General features: G+C 37.9%; 1 protein-coding gene and 1 long non-coding RNA gene across 2 annotated transcripts; both read right to left on the bottom strand.

Moving 5' to 3' along the window:
• Positions 1-13563: 13563 nt before the first annotated feature.
• On the bottom strand, positions 13564-14655 carry LOC124438691. Its single transcript, XR_006946156.1, has 2 exons — positions 13846-14655; positions 13564-13725 (listed from the first exon to the last, which is right to left on the bottom strand). It is a non-coding gene; the product is annotated as an uncharacterized LOC124438691 (long non-coding RNA).
• A 195-nt stretch (positions 14656-14850) lies between these two features.
• On the bottom strand, positions 14851-19657 carry LOC124438689 (trichohyalin-like). The gene is made up of 6 exons (XM_046988885.1): positions 18014-19657; positions 17412-17724; positions 16826-17244; positions 16260-16517; positions 16017-16097; positions 14851-15582 (listed from the first exon to the last, which is right to left on the bottom strand). Exons 1-6 carry the CDS (start codon positions 18204-18206, stop codon positions 15386-15388), a joined length of 1461 nt encoding a protein of 486 aa, XP_046844841.1. The 5' UTR covers positions 18207-19657; the 3' UTR covers positions 14851-15385.
• Between the last annotated feature and the right edge of the window lie 536 nt (positions 19658-20193).

Below are 20193 nucleotides of genomic sequence, written 5' to 3'. Positions count from 1 at the left end.
TTTAATACTATTTAATACTACACTTTGAATTTAATATTATTTTGACAAATCCTGGATTCGCTACAGGTTATGTCAAAAAAAATGAGCTTTTGTAGTGGAGGAGAGAGTCTTCCATATCTCACCCTTCAGCCCTCAACGTCGGTTCCTACAGGCTATTTTTGCAGGATTGAAGAACGTTGATTATTGAGTTATTTATAGTAATAATGCAGTTATTATCTAAAATCTATACCTGCAAAGTATGCACTACATCATATTAAGTGTCTTATATGGAGAACATAAAATGTCAGTTAGCAAGTTCTCCACGATTCATCTGTTTGCGCTGTTTTGTGATGACTTACCGGATGGCTCCGAATTAATAAAAGTAGTGGCCGATGTGTTAGTATTTGAAGACGAGGTTTCTAAATTTTAGAAAGCAATAGGAAATTTTACCAATTGAGCACAAAGAAATTAAATAGAGATATAATCAGTTTGGAAATTGACTTAGTGTACGGTAGAGCATCAGTTTTACTTCGTGCGTATATAATTTAATACTTCATGCAGTTGATTGTTGCAAAATTGAAAAATGTTATCAAGTTGGACGCAAATTAACTAATCTGTGATATTCTCACAAAGCTTGTTTTACATGGATTTGTAAGTCTATGAGAACATTTGAATTTAGAAAATTGATATTATTACAGGAAGCAGATTGTCTACACTTGCTTGGAAAGCCAAAGAAGTTTTTAAGCTTTCAAAAAATCTATTTTAATGAGTCATAATAACATGCCACGTTGACAAATCTTGTTTACTGTATCAATTTTTAAAACTATGGCTACACGAACAATATATGAAGGTGTTGGGCTTTAGAGTCTGAATAAAAACCTTAACAGACTTCAATGTAGGCAACTTATTAGGTTTGTAAAACCGAATTGTCTGCATATTTACAGTGAAGAATAATTATTGTAGCTATTACTTGCGACACATAATATTTAATTAAAAATGAAATTTCATTGTTAAGATTCAGATACAAGAAATTTTCACTCTAGTATTTACTATAACTAATATACATATAATGGGTAACTGGTTATAATCATTATTATGTATACGTTTCTACTATTCCATCCAAGTAATTTATTTAGGTAAAGAGCATTCAATATTTATCAAATGTTGTTTTATTAATTGTTGACATATAAACATTATAAGAGTTGATTCATTTGTGCATTGCCTCTAATTTATTCTATTCATTATAGTATAATTGGTTTTTTACAAGTTTTGTGTAACTTTGTTACATTTCTTGTGTTATAGTTATGAATTTCATTGTTTGTTTTAAAATTTTTCCGGTAAATTTGGAAAACGCATGGAATTGTTTTCAATTCTTCATATTTTTTGAGTTCCGCTTTTATCGGTATTGAGATATAAAAGTTATATGTGTTGTAAACTATCTTTAAGGAATACTTACTTATTAGGTGTCTTATTTTTGTAACTATCCCTGAGTACTTTACACGTGAAACTCAGTAACACGCGTGTTCTACAAATAGACGGCCATAGCCTTGTAGCCTACTTTACCATGGTAAGGGTTTAGGTTTGGGTTTTTGCGTTTTTGTAGTGAACTTACATCTTGTACGTAAAACTAAATTAAATCAATTAATCATAGCCTATTACGATTCTCTACACTTTAGTGGTGTCGAGCTCTTTGTTTGAACGAAGAGAAAGTGGACTAGTATACCTTGTTTTGTATCATCTTGATGGTGATTATTCTCTTCTGTAGCATCGCTGTGTTCTGTGTAGTGTATCAATAAAGTATACAGTTTTAAAAAGGCTCAAAAATTTGCCAAAGCGTTTAAGTAATGTAAGCTTTATGTTGATCATTCTCATTTTATTGCATTTAAGGTTCATTGCATTAAACAGAATTCACGTTATTCATCACTGTTTTAACATGCATAGGAGCTTTTTAACTTGCACCTTATTAAGTGTATCGGACAGGCGCGTCGGAAGGAACATAAAAAGGGATAAGACGCATTTTACAAATTATGAATACCGATGTCTGCAAAATGTTGTCCAATAGTGGCCATTTCGAATTTTAGCAACACCAGTCGCTCTATTTGCGCTGTTTTGTGATGACTTACCAGATGGCTCCAAATTGATAAAAGCAGGGGACGATGTGTTGGCATTTGAAGACGAGTATTCTTACTTAAAAATAAAATAACAGAAATTTTACCACTAGAGCAAAAGAAACAGAATAGCTTCATACAACTATGCAGCTTAAAAATGAGTTAGTATAGGGTATAGCATAAACATCAGTTTTAGTTCATGATAATATAATTTAGTTCTTTTTATCAAAAATATCCCGATATTTAAAATGCCATGAGTGGCAATACTGTATGTCATTGGAAATGATCTTCAATTACACTTAAAAAAATTTTTCGTTCATTAAACATAAATAATTTATTGTAATATCAAGAATTCCTTTCTGTGAGCTTGCATGCTGTTTCTGTGAGCTTGCATGCTGTAAGGCGGTGTGTAAGATTAAATAAGTGATCTTTTGCAGGTAACAAAAATTATTTTGGCTTTTTCTTAAAGCCCAATAGGAAGGCTGATAGTTACAACATAAAATGACTAGTAAGTTTTTTTAAACAAAAAAGTTTTTACAGAAAAATTTTTCATGGACATCGAGTTTAAAATTTAATGTGAAAAATTGAGTTCAAGCTCTAATATTTCTATGTACTGAATATAGTTGATGCAATGTAAGAATAGGGTAATAAACCTTATATTGAAATTGACCAATCACTCAAACCTTTTTTAACACCTGGAACTGAGTTTAAATCTGTATTCAATTCTATGTTCTTCCACTTCAACGTCGTGTCAACGCCTCCGCACCTACGGTTTCCTTTAATAAAACGAGCTACACCTTTTTTTCAAGACACCAATGCCACGTTTTCGCCAGCATGCTGAACGATGCGTAATGAATCGTCAAAAATTTCCGAGTCATATCCTATGTTTATCAGGATTATAGGCAACATGAATTTTTCGGTTTCAACAAAATGAGTCTCAATCACCAGCTTTGATTTGTCAAAGAAAAAACCTGTGACACTGTTTGAGACGGGAGTATAAATGACTTCATTGTACGAATTGATTTCGCCATTGGTTGGTTGAAATTTCCATTTTTTAACAAATTTTCCGTCCATTGTACTAAAGATAATTCGGTAAATTTTGGATGATTTATAAGTCAAGATGACTATCTTGTTGTCGGAGGAAATGGACAAATATTTCATTTCATCATCAATTGGTTTACGTTTACCCTTTGCTACAAATAACGTTTTAAGATGGCCTTTACTGTTATGCGCATATATCTCGACGTTGCCTTGATCCTTCTTGATAGTAGCAATGATAATATTGCCATTTGGTGCTACAGCAAGAAAAATGTTACTAAATTGTATTTCTTCACGAAAGTACAAGGAACATTTTTGAACAAATTGGCCTTCCAAACAAACCAACAATGTATAATCGCAATTTGATTTGTCTTTGCAACCCAAAAGTACATATACTACGCCATTTTCATCAACGTTCATGCATTTTACTTGCCTATTTTCAACATCCGAACATTGAAACTGACACCACGTTTCAAACATTTCTCTTTCATTGTCAAGTTTTTGGAGTTCATTTTCATCAAAAATTAGTAATTCTCCTTTTTTGTTTAAGATCATTTTCTCATTAAAGAGATCAGTATGCTTAGGAAAGTGAGTCGAGTACCAAGGTAATGAGGTAGTCGTGTTTTTTTCAATCGTCTTGTAATAAAAAGGATGAATCAGCTGCCCATCATATTGAATCTGGGGCCATTCTAAAACAGGCATCCTTTTGTTTGTGTGCTTAAAGATGAAATTGGCCAACGCCAAGTTGATATCTATTACTATGTCAAGGATTTCAGTCCCCATACAGCTGTTAGATTCGGCTTTTATTCCCGAGACAATCGAGAAGTTTAAATCTTTCAGACATAACATGAAATCACTTGTTGCTAACCCGCAGTTATCTGAATGTTCAAGAATAGCGCTTGCAATGCGTATCTTGCTTGCTTTTATTTTTTCTTCAATGGTCGACAAATCTTTTTCAAACGCCTTTTTCGCTTTCTCTCCAGCTTTCTTGAAACGCGTTTGACATTTTTGAGATAAGTTTATTGTTGGTATCTGTGTCGATGACGATGTTTCATTTCCAGTCGACTCTTGCATGCGTTTCACTTAATATACGCAAATCTAAGTGCCCCATCACTAGTTTGCGTTCGTATTTATTATGTATGTCTTTCAGACATGCATAGTAAGCACATAGTGTAATTATGTTAGCATAATTGCAAGAAGCACAAACCACAAGATAGCAAAGGCCAAACCCTGGACAACGGCAGGAGCCAAAGACGGCCGGCCCACCCCATCCGCCAGTCGTGGGTCATTTGAAGAAAGAAGATTCACAGCGTATATCCAGACGTTCTACAGCCATGAGGCAGGGCAAGAACAAGTGCGCGTGGGTGAAGGTCCACACTAGAAAACCGTGTGGAAAGTCATGTATGGAGAAGTATTGCGCAGTGCATCTGCAACAAATCCGGCGTGGCTCGCCGGTGCCGGTCCCATATCGGGGTTGTGGTATCAGTACGCAGGCAGTGGCGCAACGATGCGCTGCCACAACACACACGCCAAGAAATGTCACTCCGCCTATCCCCCAAACCACGCAAGTGCAGTCCTATCCCCATACTGCTCAAGCGCAAGCCCGCCGAGCCTACCGATGATGAGATGGACGCATACAACGATGAGCTTCTGGCTGGAGTTAAACCACAACGCTCCACAAGGGCTCCTCCCCTCTCTCTATCCACGGAACTTAATTGGGATGAAACGAAGGCCTTCAGCTATCATCTGAGAGCCTGAAAAATGCAGGTGCCGCAGGGACACCCCTCCGAATGCAATTTGATGGCTTTCCTCAGAAGCGCCCAGGCCTACATCAAACACAAACTCGTCGAGGAGCTTTTAGCTCTACGATGAGTTAAGTTCCTGTTAATTGTAGTGTTTGAGCTTCGGAAGGATGAAGAAAATGGTACTGAAGTGCTTTAAGCACCAGTGTTTTAAAGCAAGACAAATCAGATCACGCTGCTACAGGCGCATGAAATTCCGCAAGCCCTATATGAAGCCTTTCCAACAATCCTGGAGAGATTGGAAAAGTTCACTCGGGAAGGGTCTGGGTGTATAGTAGATCGTGTCAAAACACTCTGGCTTGACATCGCTTACTACCAGCCTTTACGCGGAGGCTCATACCTTCCTCTCCCCACCGCGGTCAAGAATACGAAGGCAATCGTCAACCTGAAAAACAAAGACGACGACTGCCTCCACTGGTCTCTAAGATCTGCACTGTTTCCTGCAGCTAGAAATCCGCAACGGCCAGGCAAGTATCCCACTGAAGACGGCCTTGACGTTGCGGTTATGAGCGCACCCACACCGCTCTGCCAGCTCGAACAAGTAAAGCGCCAGAACGACCTTGCTATCAACGTGTACGGGTGGGAGGGCGGCGTCGTTCCTTGCCGTCTGAGCATATTTGAGAGAGCCCCCAAGACCGTGAATCTCTTCCTCGTCTCGAATCCGGAAAACCCCGAGAAGCGCAACTACACTTGGATCAAGGACTTCAACCGTTTTCTCAACCGGTGCAACCTCAAGTTGCGGCTCAGCCTGAAGACGACAACCATACCGAATGTCTTCCACAAACTGCGGGCCTCCTGCAGGCCATCGCCGAGACTGAAAGGAAGGCCACCTGCATCCCCATTAACGCCGAGAAATACATCTCGTTCAGTCTCGGCCAGCTCGGATTCATCGACAGCGCTCAAATTATGTTATCAAGGCTGGATAAGCTGGTGAAAGCCAACAACGTGCAAGACATGCGCATCACAGCAGAATACGAACCAGATTCCCAGAGGCGTACCTTACTGCTCCAGAAGGGGGTCTACCCTTACGAGTACATGGACAGCTGGTCCCGGTTGGATGAAAAGTCTTTCCCACCGAAGGAGGCTTTCTACAGTAAGCTTTTTTTCAAAGGCATCAGCGACGCTAACCACACCCATGGAAAAAATGTCTGGGGTATATTTGGCAGCTCAAACCCAGGTGACTACCATGACCTCTACCTCAGGACCTACGTCCTTTTTCTCGTTGACGTTTTCGAGAAATTTCGAAAGCTGTGCCTCGAGCAGTACCAGCTAGACCCAGCCTACTACTACACGAGCCCGGGTTTAAGTTGGGATGCTTTACTAAAGCACAGAGGGGTGGAGCTCAAGCTGCTAACCGACATCGACATGAACTTATTCATTGAGAAGGGCTTGCATGGTGGTATTAGCATGATCAGCGAGCGATTTGCCAAAGCTAACAGCCCCAAAGTGAAAGATTATAATCCGCGAAAGCCTCCAAGTTGTATCCACTACTACGACGCAAATAATATATATTGCTGGGCAATATCGCAGCCGCTACCAACAGGTGCGTTCGAGTGGGTCAACCAGGAAGATGCGCAGGCGGCTCACAACCAGCCCGCAGACGCGGAAAAAGGTTATATACTCGAAGTCAATCTGGAGTACCCAGAAGAGCTGTATGACGAGCACAATGCATATCCGTTAGCCCAGAACATTTGAAGGTCAACAGCGCGTGGATGTCGGATTACCAGCAAAATCTCCTCTAAGAATTGTATGGGGGTGCGAGGTCGAAAAGCTGGTCCCCAATCTGCGCGACAAGACCCGATACGTCCTGCATTACCGGAATCTGTAGCTCTATCTGCAACTTGGCATGCGCTTAAAAGGATCCACAGGGCACTCCGCTTCGATCAAAGCCTGTGGATGGAGCCTACATCCGGAATAAATACCGAACTCCGGAAGAAGGCGAAAAGCGAGTTCGAGGTCAACCATTAAGAGCTGCTGATCAACAGCGTCTTCGGCAAGGCGATGGAGAACCTCCGAAAGCGTGTCGATGGGAAGCTGCGCCGGCCGAGTGAGGACGAGAGACTCCACAAAATTATCGCCAAGCCGAATTTCAATCGGCATGTCATCTTGGGCGATGCGTGAGACCTCGCAGCCGTTCACATGAATAAAAGCAGTCTGCTGGTCAACCGGCCAGTCTACGTTGGCATGAACATTCTCGATCTCTCGAAGCACCTGATGTACGAATGGTACTACAACCATCTCAAGGCGCAGTGCGGGCAGGCTGTAGAGCTCCTCTACACAAACAAAGACTGCCTTGTGATGGAGATCCACACCGAGGATGTGTACGTCGACATGAAAAGAAACGCCAGTCAGTACGACGCAAGCAACTACCCAGAAGACCATCTGCTCTTCAGCACAGCCAACAAGAAGGTGCTGGGGAAAATGAAGGACGAGTGCACTGGGGCGCCTATCGCCGAGTTTGTTGGAATCAGGCCCAAGATGTACTCTATCCTGAAAGCCGATGATGGTCTCGAGGAGCGCAAAGTCAAGGGTAGTAAAAAGGCTGTCGTGAAAAAGCATATCCGCAAAGCCAAAGTTGTTAAAAAGGCTGTCGTGAAAAAGCATATCAGTCATGTATCAGTCATGTCCAGTACAAAGATGCGCTCTTCAAAGGAAGCGCTTCCGCCACGGCATGGATTTGCTGGGCAGTCGCGGGCATCAGATCTTCGTCGAGCATGTCAATAAGACATCGTTGAGCCCGCTGGACATGAAGCGCTGGATCGCGGCAGATGGGATCTCTACCCTAGCATACGGGCATAGGGAAGTCGGTGCCGCAGGCGAAGAAATAAAATGTCTTTCAATGCCATTGTTCGTGTTCACTGCACAAATGAAATCTCCTGTCCGATACGCTTGACACCATCTCTGTAAGAAAACGATCAATACAGTATATTTTGCATGTTCTGCTAGTACATAGTATTTTATTTGAGATTATGAAATAGTACAACGATATAAGCCCTGGAGATTTGGTTTTACAAAATTGCCTAGTAAAATTTTATAATTTTATAAAAAAGGGTCTCCTTCGAAAATAGCAAAAATTAATTTAGACTATTTCATGAATAGTACATCGCTTTTATATCAACGTTGATTCCATCGCTATATTTAGTTTACTACCTTAATGTTTGGCAGCCACTTTCCACCAAACCAGTTTCTCATTTTGAGATTTTCTTTCCAAAATATGCTTTCTGTCAGGGCGTTCATTGACTTTTGACATTGTTCAGACGTAGCAGCATGTGCAATATTGCGTAGTAGATTTAGAATTTCCTGTTTATTCTGAAAACACCATTATCTATTTTGACGTCCACTCCTGCCACGATTTCTCTCGATGAAAATCACAAAGAAGTACTTCCGCATCTATTTTACATGAAAATGTTTTATATGTAATGAAATAACTACTTTTCTCTAACGACACCAACTATGTTTATTTTAGCATTTTTCAATGTTCGATTTTTAACTTTTTGGTCTGCATGCGATTAGAATTATGGCAAAAAATGCGACAATATATTCATACACGTATAAAGCTTATCGGGGGGAATTCCGTAAATGTTTAAAGCGTTATCGTGGAGCTTTAAAAAACCACGATGCAAATCTGTTGTACGTTTGCATACCTGGAAAGGTTGTTTCGAGTGCTTGAATTTCTTCTTCGGCGAAATCTACCATAAAACGAGAAGGCTTCCATATATCAGCATTCCACTCCTTAAACACCATCAACGCTTCCTGTATACATTTGATGTTTTCGAACTGTATGATAAATGATCCAACAACTTGGTAACATACATTTGTTCTCACACACAAGAAATAAAGTGGGAGATCATACTTCGTTGTTCTATAGGTGGCATCGAGTAAGCACATTTGATTGCCATACTTTCCTAGGAGGTGTTTCTGATATTTCGTTTGATGACAGAAAATTAAAGTGCTTGTGTCCATCTCTAACGATTCCTCTGTATCTTCGTTTGAGATGGTGTTATCATTGTTCTCTGTTGACTCCTCTGCACATGGTTTGCCGGAGTGAGGACGAAACAGAAAGAAATCTTGTGGATTTTCAAACTTCCATTTTTTTAATAAGCTCTTCCAAGTTCTTTTGATCATTGGAAGAAAAATGGTTTGGCTTTCCTTTGTAAAGATGGTTATAGATATCCTTGTTCGTAGGATAAAATCGCCTGCTAAGTTTATCTGGAAGTTTACACCCCTTGAATAGTTCACCATTTACAAATAACTCAAGATATCTACGTGCTTCGCATACTGAGTGAACACCGTCGCGGGCCAGCTCTGCTAGCTTCTCCACTATCACTGGATCCAATGGTTCTCTTATACCAGCTGCCTGCAAGCTGTAAAACTTTTACAAAAATTTTTAGCTATAGCTAATCTCTTTTTAAACAAATTTTACCATTCCAGTTATGTGATTTTTGTGTTCTGAAGGGCGAGGAAACTTCACGACATAGTGCATCTCGATGTCGCTGCTCTTAATTGTGCCAGTTTTCATTGTCTCATGTAATTGCTTTGCTGTTCTTCTTCTGAAGAAGATACTGTCCTTGTCCAACTAAAGAGTAAAACTTTGTAATGTCCTTTTACGCACAAGTTTTTATAATTATATATTATAATCTTATTTTGAAGTATACTATCTAGCAATCACCATAAATTAATGCACTCAGAAACCAATTTTATTTGTGAACGAAAATGGAACACGGACACGTGCATTCCACCACCAAATAAGGCATTATCATAACCGCATCACCCGCGTGGCTGTTAGTAAATAATGGTGGCAGAAGACAGCAAATTCGATCGGCACCGCGCTGTTTCTCTTTTGCAAAAGGCAAGGAAATTGATTGCTGTAGCTGAAGATTTTGATGCTGGAGAATATGCCAGCCTCGATAGTAGAGCACAAGTTGTTTCTTCGTCTTCAGATGTAGCACATTCACGTCATACACAATCGTATTCGTCTCCATTGATAATGCAATCGTCGAGAGTAAACAACTCACAACGCATTTTGGGCAATTTCCGAAACCTTTTTTCTTTTTTCTCCATACCGAGACAGAAGAAGAAGTGTAAGCTCGGATAGCCAATCTATCTTTTTCCATCCCAAGCGCAGAAAACAAACTCAAAAGGCTACACCATACAACGAACGGGAAAGCTGGACGCACATATTTTTCTGTTTGACCAACTGTAAGCAAAATGCTGCTCCTAGCTTGGACCTCAAACAGCAACTTCAAGGAGCAGTGCTGGGTAAAAGAAAAATTACTTTTCAAGCTAAAGCAAATTCTCTTCATCTGAATATTAAGCTAGAAGCTGTGTATCCTAAATTGAAAGATGGTGGAGGATTTGACATCTTAAGACGTGGTGTGCAAGCCAGTGATTTGATCATGATAAAACCACGTCGGTCTGGATATAGTGTGCCATTTTTACGCGATATAGGAGGACTTGGACAGGCTGTCCTTTCAAAAGACCAATCCAATGCAATTTAAATGTGACACCTTCTGAAATTATTGACTCACGCGAAGTGAGTATTTTTTTAATGTTTATTCATGAAAAAGAGAAAGAAGTGCATGTTTGTTGTTGATTAGTTTTTTGGCAAAACAAACAGCTTATTCAATAAGTTAGTTTATGTATTTGTGTCATGTGTTTCATTGCTAATTTTTCATATTTGCCTTGTTCGTCCGGAAGATTGTGATCCTGCACCCACAGTCATGTGTTTTAACTGTAAACTTGATGTAGCTGTCAACAATATCAGGGAGCATCAAGAAAGCTGCGGTGATGATGATGAATTGTATGTACTCTTTTTTATGTTAATAATTTTAGCCTTGTCGATTAAAGATATTGTAAGATAAAGATATTATTTTAAAGAAAATATAGCATACCTTGCTGTCATTGTTTATAAATGTATTTTAAAGCCTGTTTGCTTTACAGGAAAAACTGTTAAACATTGTGTACACTGTAAAGTGCGAAGATTGCAATGAAACCATGACAGTGGCTCAAACTAATGAACATGCATGCATTTGTTATGGCAAGACAACTGACTCTTATGAAAATGATAAAGAAAGGTAGATTTTGGTGTAACTAGTGGCAGAGACTAAGAAGATGGCAGTTGTCCCCTCCCCCTTTAATTTTTTTTTAAAAATTTTAACCATCTTTAAAAAACACAAGAACGTTTTCATTTCAGAAGTTTACATATTAAATACAGTAATAAGCATGTAATTTAGCTAAAGGGGGCAACTCAGAGTTTAGGTTTACCCTGCAATGAAGTACATTGTCCGGATATATGGTGTGTATTCGGAACATTCTGAAAATGTCAAAGTCTTATTAGTAATATTTTCTTGTGTGTTAGCATCAAGTTACTCAAAAAAAATGACATATTTCAACACTAGTGAAGACAAGCGTTTTTGCCAAAAATATTTTTTAAAGAAAGCTTCTTTTGTTAGAGGCTTAGATGGTATGGTTAGAATTAATTTTTATGTTTTATCAAACATGATACTGTTACTGTATCATTTATCAGCACATATTTTTTATTTGCATATTTTCTAGAAGCTGGTAATTTACCATTTATTAAGATTTGTTAGTATTTAGTCATTAAGACTTGACTTATTTTAATAAATAAGCATTTGAACCTCAATGTTCAGGAATATTTCTGATTATTACTGGAATCGCTTTTGCCTGTCACTTCCCACATTTCGTCAAGTGTCCGCCACTGGGTATAACCTTGTGCTGCAGCAGTTATCCTGATATGAAAATACCTTTAACTCTCATAATTTCTAACATAAATCATGTTGCCCACTCTTATGCTACATTCTTGTGCTATTGTTCAAATGTTAGAAAATTTTTAAATGTGATTTTTCAATAATTTTTTTCGTTAGGGAAAGTTATCGATCAGTTGCAGAGATGAGTAGTCCCCCTATTTCTGGAACAGGTTATGATAATTAGATATGATTTTGAAATTTTATCAAGTCAGTGAAACTGTCTGAAATATTTTAGCGTCCATTAATACGTCAATTTATTACTTATATTAGCTGTGGATGCGATAAAAACTATCTTTCCCTGGCATACTTTATCTAAAATTTCGTCAGCCCTTGAGATGGCCAATGGTAGTACTGACGAAGCAGTGGAACTACTTTTGCATGGTTTGTTAATGAATTTCGTTTACATTTGAATAAGATGAAGGCATCGTCTTTTGTGCGCATTTGTATACATTTTATGTGTGTTTTTTGACTTAGGTGATAACTCGGAATCAACAATAGGTATTATCAACAGGCTAGACGATGTGCTTCGGTCTTTACGCCCAACGAGTAAAGTTCCAAAGAGGCTATGTGTTGCGCGAGAGTCTATCTTCGAGGACAGCATTGCCTTTTTTAAAGAGCGTAATTTTGATTTTTCAAAGCCTATTAAAATTACGTTTGAGAGAGAACCTGCTGTAGATGGAGGAGGACCTCTTAGAGAATATTTCACCATTTTGCTGAGAGGTTTGTTGTCGTCATCTGCCTGTGTACGTCTTTTCGAGGAGCGTGATCATTGTTTTCTTCCCATTCATAAATGACGCGTTGCGTTCGAATCTTTTTAAAGTAGCTGGAAGAATGGTTGCTTCATGAATTATCAATGGAGGTCCTGGTTTGCCTATATTTTCGCATGCAGTTTATCTGTATTTCCAGCACGGGAACCCAGATGAAATTGGTCAGCACATCAGAAAAGACGACGTCATCGATCAAAGGTAAAAGTATTTTACTATAGGGTTGATCGTTTTTTCTTTTTGTGCTGAGAACAACGGCGTAAAACATTTAATAAGACAGTTCTGGCGCACGTCATTTTGTAAGTTTCAACAATGATAATTTGATTTAGCTTGCTTGCGTGACTTGATTTTACAACTGAAATGTCTGTAGCAAATTTCTCCCTTGCACGTTAGCACAAAGCAGTTATGCGTCCGCCGGTTCTCTATGGGACTGTATACTATCTAAAGCTTGCGTGCAGTCAAACACAATTCTCAAAATGTCATCAATTTAATTTTCTAGTCAAAATTATACATCAATTCCAATTCATGCTCCTTACTCGTTCAAGGCATCAACAAAAGACAATGCCGTCACAGAATAGATAACGTAACAGAAGGGCCTCTTAGCGAAAAATGCGGTCCTAAATTTTAATGCGCATGCGCTACTTCCGCCATGTTGGCAGCAAGATAAACTTGCTACACTAAATAAGAGTAGCAATGTACAGCTCAAAAATCTTGGCGTTATTACTTGAAATTTGAAACATTTATCCTGAGACGACCAAATCAAAGCTGTGGTAAATAAAGGCAATCAAGACCTACCCTCAGCATCGTGCTGAAATGCGAACATATAATCAACATAATTTTATGCTTTTTCATGTACAACCAGTGTGTACAATTCTATCGAGAGCTGTATGAGAAATGCTGTGCCGTGGCCGTGTGGTCAAGGTTGTTCGTATTTATTTATTTGTAAAGAACGGAAGCGGAGAAGCGCTTAACGAACGTTATCAGCTGTTCATATTGAAAATATTGTTGGTACGTATGTCGATAACAATGTTTTATATGCAGTTGACCCTTGCATGCGTATCAGCACTTTATCTCCTTCCTCAAAGTGAATGAAACTGTCGCGAAATTCATTTGCCAATTTATTGTATACTATCTTTAATTCATAATTAAATACATCCATAAAATGCATACCATTTTGGCGTTCCCCGACATCTACAACTATATACAAAGCTGATTTAATTATTGCTTCCATCACCATTAGAGTTGCGTTCCAAGAAAAGCGAAATATCTAAAGATTATAATGTTTATTTAAAGCTACGAAAGCAATGAACACGATGAACAAAGTTTATCCAAACAGTGGATAATACGTGGGAAGAAACGAACTTTACAAAGTTATAAACTGACTCACCAGACCACAAGACCAAGGCGTTACGCAAGTGTTGCTTTGCAATCCAATTTAGATTGCAAATGCGTATACATATCACACAAATAACCATTGTAGTCATTGTGTTGATCTGAACTAATACATTATTCGTGCAAATGTTTAGCAGTGACAATTTTTGTTCGCAGAGAACATCAATATCCCGACAATATGACAATGATCTGGAATTAAAATTTGAAAAAAAATGACAGTTATTGATATACAAGAAATAGAATATCACGCAAACAACCATTGTTCTTTAATAATTTATCTGTTTCTCGATTTTATCGCTGATTGCAAAGTTCAAAACCATACTGCTGGTGACTTTGTTGAATTTAAATTGGACGGGATGTTACTGAAGCTATTTTTTATCAAACTCGTTGTCATTGTTCTAAAAATCGTATATAATATGCGAGACACCCTGTCTCCAAAAATTGCTAATCTTTGAAATCAGTCGACGTCTGGAATTTACATGATTTAGGCCCATTTTAAGCGTTGCTTTTTAGATGTGTTGAATGTATTTAAAACAAAAGATAATGAGGAATTTTTGACTCATGTAAAATGCCACGTTTGAAACAGGCCTTATAGAAATAATTAAACCAAAAACCTAAAAACGCAGTTGAAAGCAATAATGCCTACAAATATCCATTCAGCAGCGGGGATCCATACAGCGTTCGTCAAAATAAATTATAAGTGCTCAAAAAACGTTTTTGGTTTTAAATTTCTGAAGAGTATAGTTTTACCAACTGACTAATCTCTAAGGGCTTGGAAATGTAAATATATTTCAAATTGTTCTACAGTGCTTTATATTGACGCACCCATGATCTGTCACAGCAAATTACAGATACTGTGCATTGCAAACTTCAAGCATGAAATTCATTTCAGTTGCAATTACGATTCCTTGGAGTAATATTATTCATGAATCATGCAAGTTCTAAATGTCGGCTGATATCGAAGATGAGCAGTTTATTTGAGATACCTGGTATGTATACGTTAAAGTTGTACAAGCCCTTTTATTTCGCTTTGAAATGAAGAATATCACAAAAAAGGGAATTGTGCAGATCAATAATAATGAAAAAAACATATACGATATTTTAACAATTGGAGGTTTGCGAGAATTCCCTTGAGAGTGAGAGAATAGTGCAATTTGTGCCATGTTGGATGTAAGTTTTGCATTGTAAATAAATAAAATCCTTTGTTAAAATTATTCATCATGGCAGCCAAGCCTTAACTTGCTCACCAAAAGTCCAAAAACATCTGTTAACATATTTACAATATTTGAAGGTGACATGCAAATAATGAAGGAATAAATAATACTGCCTCGAAATGTTGCCATCCCTCAAGTTTTAGTACTGCTACGTGAATTTCAGAACACTATCATCATGTTGCAGTGAGTGAACGATGAAAATTTTTCAAAGCAAAACTAAATAATCAGAATTAATACGCATCGGGCCTCTAGCAGATACACATACGTGACACTGGAGTTCACAATTATTTTCCCGGCATTATAATAAACATTGTTTTTGCATTATAAAAGATCAGCAATATTGTACAATTCGCAATCTACCAGTAGATCATACAGCAATCCAACGGTTGATTTATTCTTGGATTCCCATCGAGATATCACTTCCTCAGCAGGATTCTCAGACTTCATAAATTTGCGGATGTCAATTATTGTCAGGTCCATAACGCGGTGGCTCGCAACGGTTTCCCAACAGTTTTTCGCTGTGAATGATACAAAATTCGTTTGTAATGATTATACATTTTGACAAATTCAACAAAATATATAAAGTATAAAGAGAATAAGAAACTGTTTCACTAAATTAACCATAATATAAGTCACACGTCTCAAATCTGATTTAAATTTTATTTTACTGCATTGAGCAGTTTTCTCATATATTTAACAGTTTTTGAAGATGCATTACATATGTGTTATCTAAATTTAAATTTTAAATGGTTGAGTAACACATCAAGCAACAACTTGTGCTTGCTCTTTTGCAGGTCTATTCCTCCTTTGTGGAACGAAAAACTTCTATCATAGCATTATCCATGAATATGGAATAAATAAGCGTGGCAGTCAGAATCATATATCAACTGATGGCAAAGTTTCAATGTACCAATTTACAGAACATGTCACACTCAGTTACAATTTCACTTACAATTCAAACGTATCGAGACCTCCCTTCGAATGCCAAAGTTCATTTTCTCAGTTTTTTCTTCATCATCACAATTTAAAGGACCTATAGAAGTTTAAATGACACACAAAATCAAATGTATTATTTTTGTAGGGTTTAAAAAAGCATCATTTCACTTTGCACTAAAAATCTTTTTTTCGCTGTAGATATGTCATAGCTACAGAATTATAATGTTCACATGTACATAATTTGCTTTAGTTCATATACCCGTGCTGCCAACAGGAAATTTTTTTCTCATCCAAAGGACAACATCCTTAAACTGATCTTTCCTTCGAAACTCACGAAACAGAAACCTGATTTTGTTTTCTTTCAACTTAGCCAATAAGTCAGCACTGTTATGCACGTAACAATGCACCTCCAACATGTTTGTAGCAATTTCTGAGAGAACGTCAACATGAAATCGGTTTAATCTCTCTATTAACGGGTCTTTTAAATGTTCCGATAGGTCTCTGACTAGTTTTAGAGCTATATAAAAGAGGATATTTAAGTTACTCAGAGATATGTGTATGTAGCTATATAACCATTAAAGATTTAGGTAAATCATCAATATTGATTAAAGTTCTCATTTACACTGCCAGAAAAGCACTACAAATCAATTTTGCAAAAAATTGTTATTTTTTTCAAGACATATTTAAAATTCTTGCGACAGCAATTTGATTTTTGAGATGGGATGGCCCGAATCAAACACAGGCATTGACCTGTCAGATCACACGTTTTACACATCTTTTTTATAAAACCTTTTCATGTTTGTATGAGAAAATAGTTCAACCTACCTTTGTTCTCAAGGAGCATTTTCTGTCGCTCGTGTTTTCGTAACTCTTGTCGCACATCTTCTCGTAGCTCCTTGCGTAGCTCATGCCGTACTGCTTCCCGTTGCTCCTCCCGCAACTCTTGTCGTACATCTTTTAGTTGCTTCTTCCGAAGCTCATGTCTTATATCTTCTCGTTGCTCTCTTCGTAGCTCATGCCGTACCTTTTCCCATTGCTCCTCCCGTAGCTCTTGCCGTACATGTTCTCGTTGCTCCTCCCGTAGCTCATGTCGTACATCTTCTCGTTGCTCTTCTCGCAGCTCATGCCGTAGGTCTTTTCGTAGCTCTTGTCGTACATCTTCTCGTTCCTCTTCTCGTAGCTCATACCGTACATCTTCTCGTTGCTCATTGCGAAGCTCATGTCGCACGTCTTCCCGTTGCTCCCTCCGTAGCTCATGTCGTACATCTTCCCGTTGCTCTTCTCGCAGCTCATGCCGTAGGTCTTTTCGTAGCTCTTGTCGTACATCTTCTCGTTCCTCTTCTCGTAGCTCATACCGTACATCTTCTCGTTGCTCATTGCGAAGCTCATGTCGCACGTCTTCCCGTTGTTCTTCCGTAGCTCATGCCGTACGTCTTCCCGTTGAGCCTCCCGTAGCTCATGCCGTACATCTTCTCGTTGCTCCTCACGTAACTCATGCCGTACATCTTCTTGTTGTTCTAGCCGTAACTCCAACCTTACATCTTCTCGCAGCTCTTGTCGGACATTGTCTCGTTGTTCCGTCCGTAGCTCGTGCCGTACGTCTTCCTGTAGCTCATCACATAGTTTTTGCCGTATTTCTTCCGCTAGTTCTTGTCGTAACTCTTGCCTTACAACGTCAAAAAACTCTTCCCACTTATTCTTCATTGCCTCTAGATGATGCCTAACTGAAAATTAAGAATTAAATCTTCTATACATGAACTCAAAGCCTTCAAAAGTAAAGTATGACAGGAAGAGAGAAAAAGTGAGATTATATTAGGACGCCTTAAATTCCATAAGTTAAAATCGTAAGAGTAAATGTTTCATTTTTGGAAAAAGTTTATAAAAGTATATTGCCAAGTACTGTGTAGTACATTAAAAAAATATAGATATTTATTAGAGCAATTAGATTTAATAACCTAATTAGAATTTGATAACCTAATCTTGAATTAAATCGGCTTGTCAGAAATGTTTTACCTGGCAATGAGATCGATTTGACTGAATCTTTCTCCAATATCTTCCATTTCAAAGTCGGTTTCATGGCTCCGTGCACACTATGTTCTTTGCATATTTTTATCATACATTCTCTAGAAACCAAAGCCACCTGTCCGTTAAGATGATGAACGAGACGCGTTGAGCTGCTAAACATTACTGGATCGTACCCTGCCATTCATCAGCCTAATTTTTGACTTAAATTCTCCAGTGTCAATGGAAAATGTCTCAATTACTAGCATTGTTTTATCATATTTGAAGTAGAAACCAGTGAAGGAGTTGGGAGTGGGTATGACTTGATTGTATACTTTGATCTCGTTAGCATGCGGATGAAATTTCATTTTTCTAACACATTCTCCGTTCAAGGTGCAAATAATGATTTGGTATAATCGAGGAAATTGATAAGTTAAAATGGCTATGTTCTCATTTGAGCAGACGGACAAACACTTCATTTCACCTTCAATTGGTTTATGATTATCTTTTGCAACAAAGTCCTTAATTATGTCACCTTTCTTGTTACATACGTATATTATGACGTCAGATTTAGAACTTTCGACAACAGCCATGACAATTTTATTGTTTGGTATTGCAACCAGAAAAAATTTACGAAATTGTTTGTCATCAAGAAAGTTCAAAGATGATTTTTGAAGAATTTTACATTCCGAACAAAGTGCCAACAGATAATTGCCGTTCGGTTTGTCTTTATGATCCAACAGTAAATATACACCATTTTTAACAACGTTCATGCATCTTACTTGCCTATTTTCAAAGTCAAAGTTTTCTACACACCATGGTTGAAGCTTTTTAGTTTTGTTGTCAAGTTTTTGAAGTTTCTTTCCATCAAAAATTAGCAGTTCTCCTTCATTGGTTACGACCATTTTCTTGTTTATAAAGTCTACGTCGTTCTTTTGAAAGTGAATTGCATACCAAGGTAGGGACGCGTTCGTCATTTTTTCGATTTTCTTGTGATAGAAAGGATGAATTAACTGCTCACCATAATGAATCATGGGCCATTCCATAACAGACATCCTTTTGCAAGTGTGCTGATGTATAAAACTCGCCAACGTGAAGTTCACATATATGATAGAGTCAAGGATGCCAACTTCTAGGTCTTTGACAAGTTTTAAATTTTCTCCGGCGAAAACTTCAGTGTTTAACTCCTTCAAGCTTGCTATGCAATCAATTGTTGCTAACTCACAGTCATCCAAATTTTGAAGAATAGCGCTGGCAATGCGAATCTTGCTTGCTGTTATTTTCTCTTCGAAGTTCAATGACGCATTATTAAAGAAAGCTGTCTTCGCTCTTTCACCGGCTTTTTTAAAATACGCTAAACATGATTTTTTCGTGGGTTGCTGTGTCAGTGACGATTGTTCTTTTGCAGCTGACCAGTCAACGTCTTTCAACAATTTAACTCCTTCTTCAAAGCAAATAAAACTACGGCGGAGATATTTTGGCGATTTGTTGCGCAATATCTTTAATTTGTCGATAAATACACACAAAAAATGTATTTTCTGTTGGTCTTCTTCGACATCCACAGCTATGCTCAAAGCTGATAATATTATTTCTTCCATTACCGTTGAAAATGTATGCCACAAGAAGCTAAATATCTCCTGGTCAGAACTGCTTCGCACTACGAAATACGACTGGCAGTTAGGAATGTTGAGTTCGGCAAAATAAATTATAGACGCTAATTAAATTTAAAATAATTTGATTAGAATGCCATGAGTTATAAATTATCAGAAAACGAAACTTCATCAACAAACGGGCAGTTGTGTATAACTTGCATTTAATTTTGCTACAACGCCTGCAAGATGTGAATTGGGCTGAGAAACTAGTTGATCATTACAAAACGTAATTAGACTGTCATTTTCAATATTTTTAGTAAAAATTTTAGCAAAATCTTTGTTTGTACCCATGCTATAGAATTCCGCAAATAATTGGGTTGCATTAATAATATAATGATCATAATAATTAATTTGCAGTAATTTGCTTTATTCATCAATAATGCAATTTGCGAAACTTTTCCAGCGAATTCTATTTGAGCAACTGTTGTCATGGTTCCACGAAAACATCAACAGTCGAACTGCGTAGAAATGTGTAAACACAACAGAAATTTTTTTAGATCGCTAAGAAGTAAGAAATGAGAAGCATATCTTGCCAGCAAA

The sequence above is a fragment of the Xenia sp. Carnegie-2017 genome, unplaced genomic scaffold (assembly GCF_021976095.1).
Source record: "Xenia sp. Carnegie-2017 unplaced genomic scaffold, XeniaSp_v1 HiC_scaffold_19, whole genome shotgun sequence".
Taxonomy (NCBI): domain Eukaryota; kingdom Metazoa; phylum Cnidaria; class Anthozoa; order Malacalcyonacea; family Xeniidae; genus Xenia; species Xenia sp. Carnegie-2017.
Note: the sequence above shows the minus strand (reverse complement) of the source record. Positions and strands in the feature narration are given on the sequence as shown.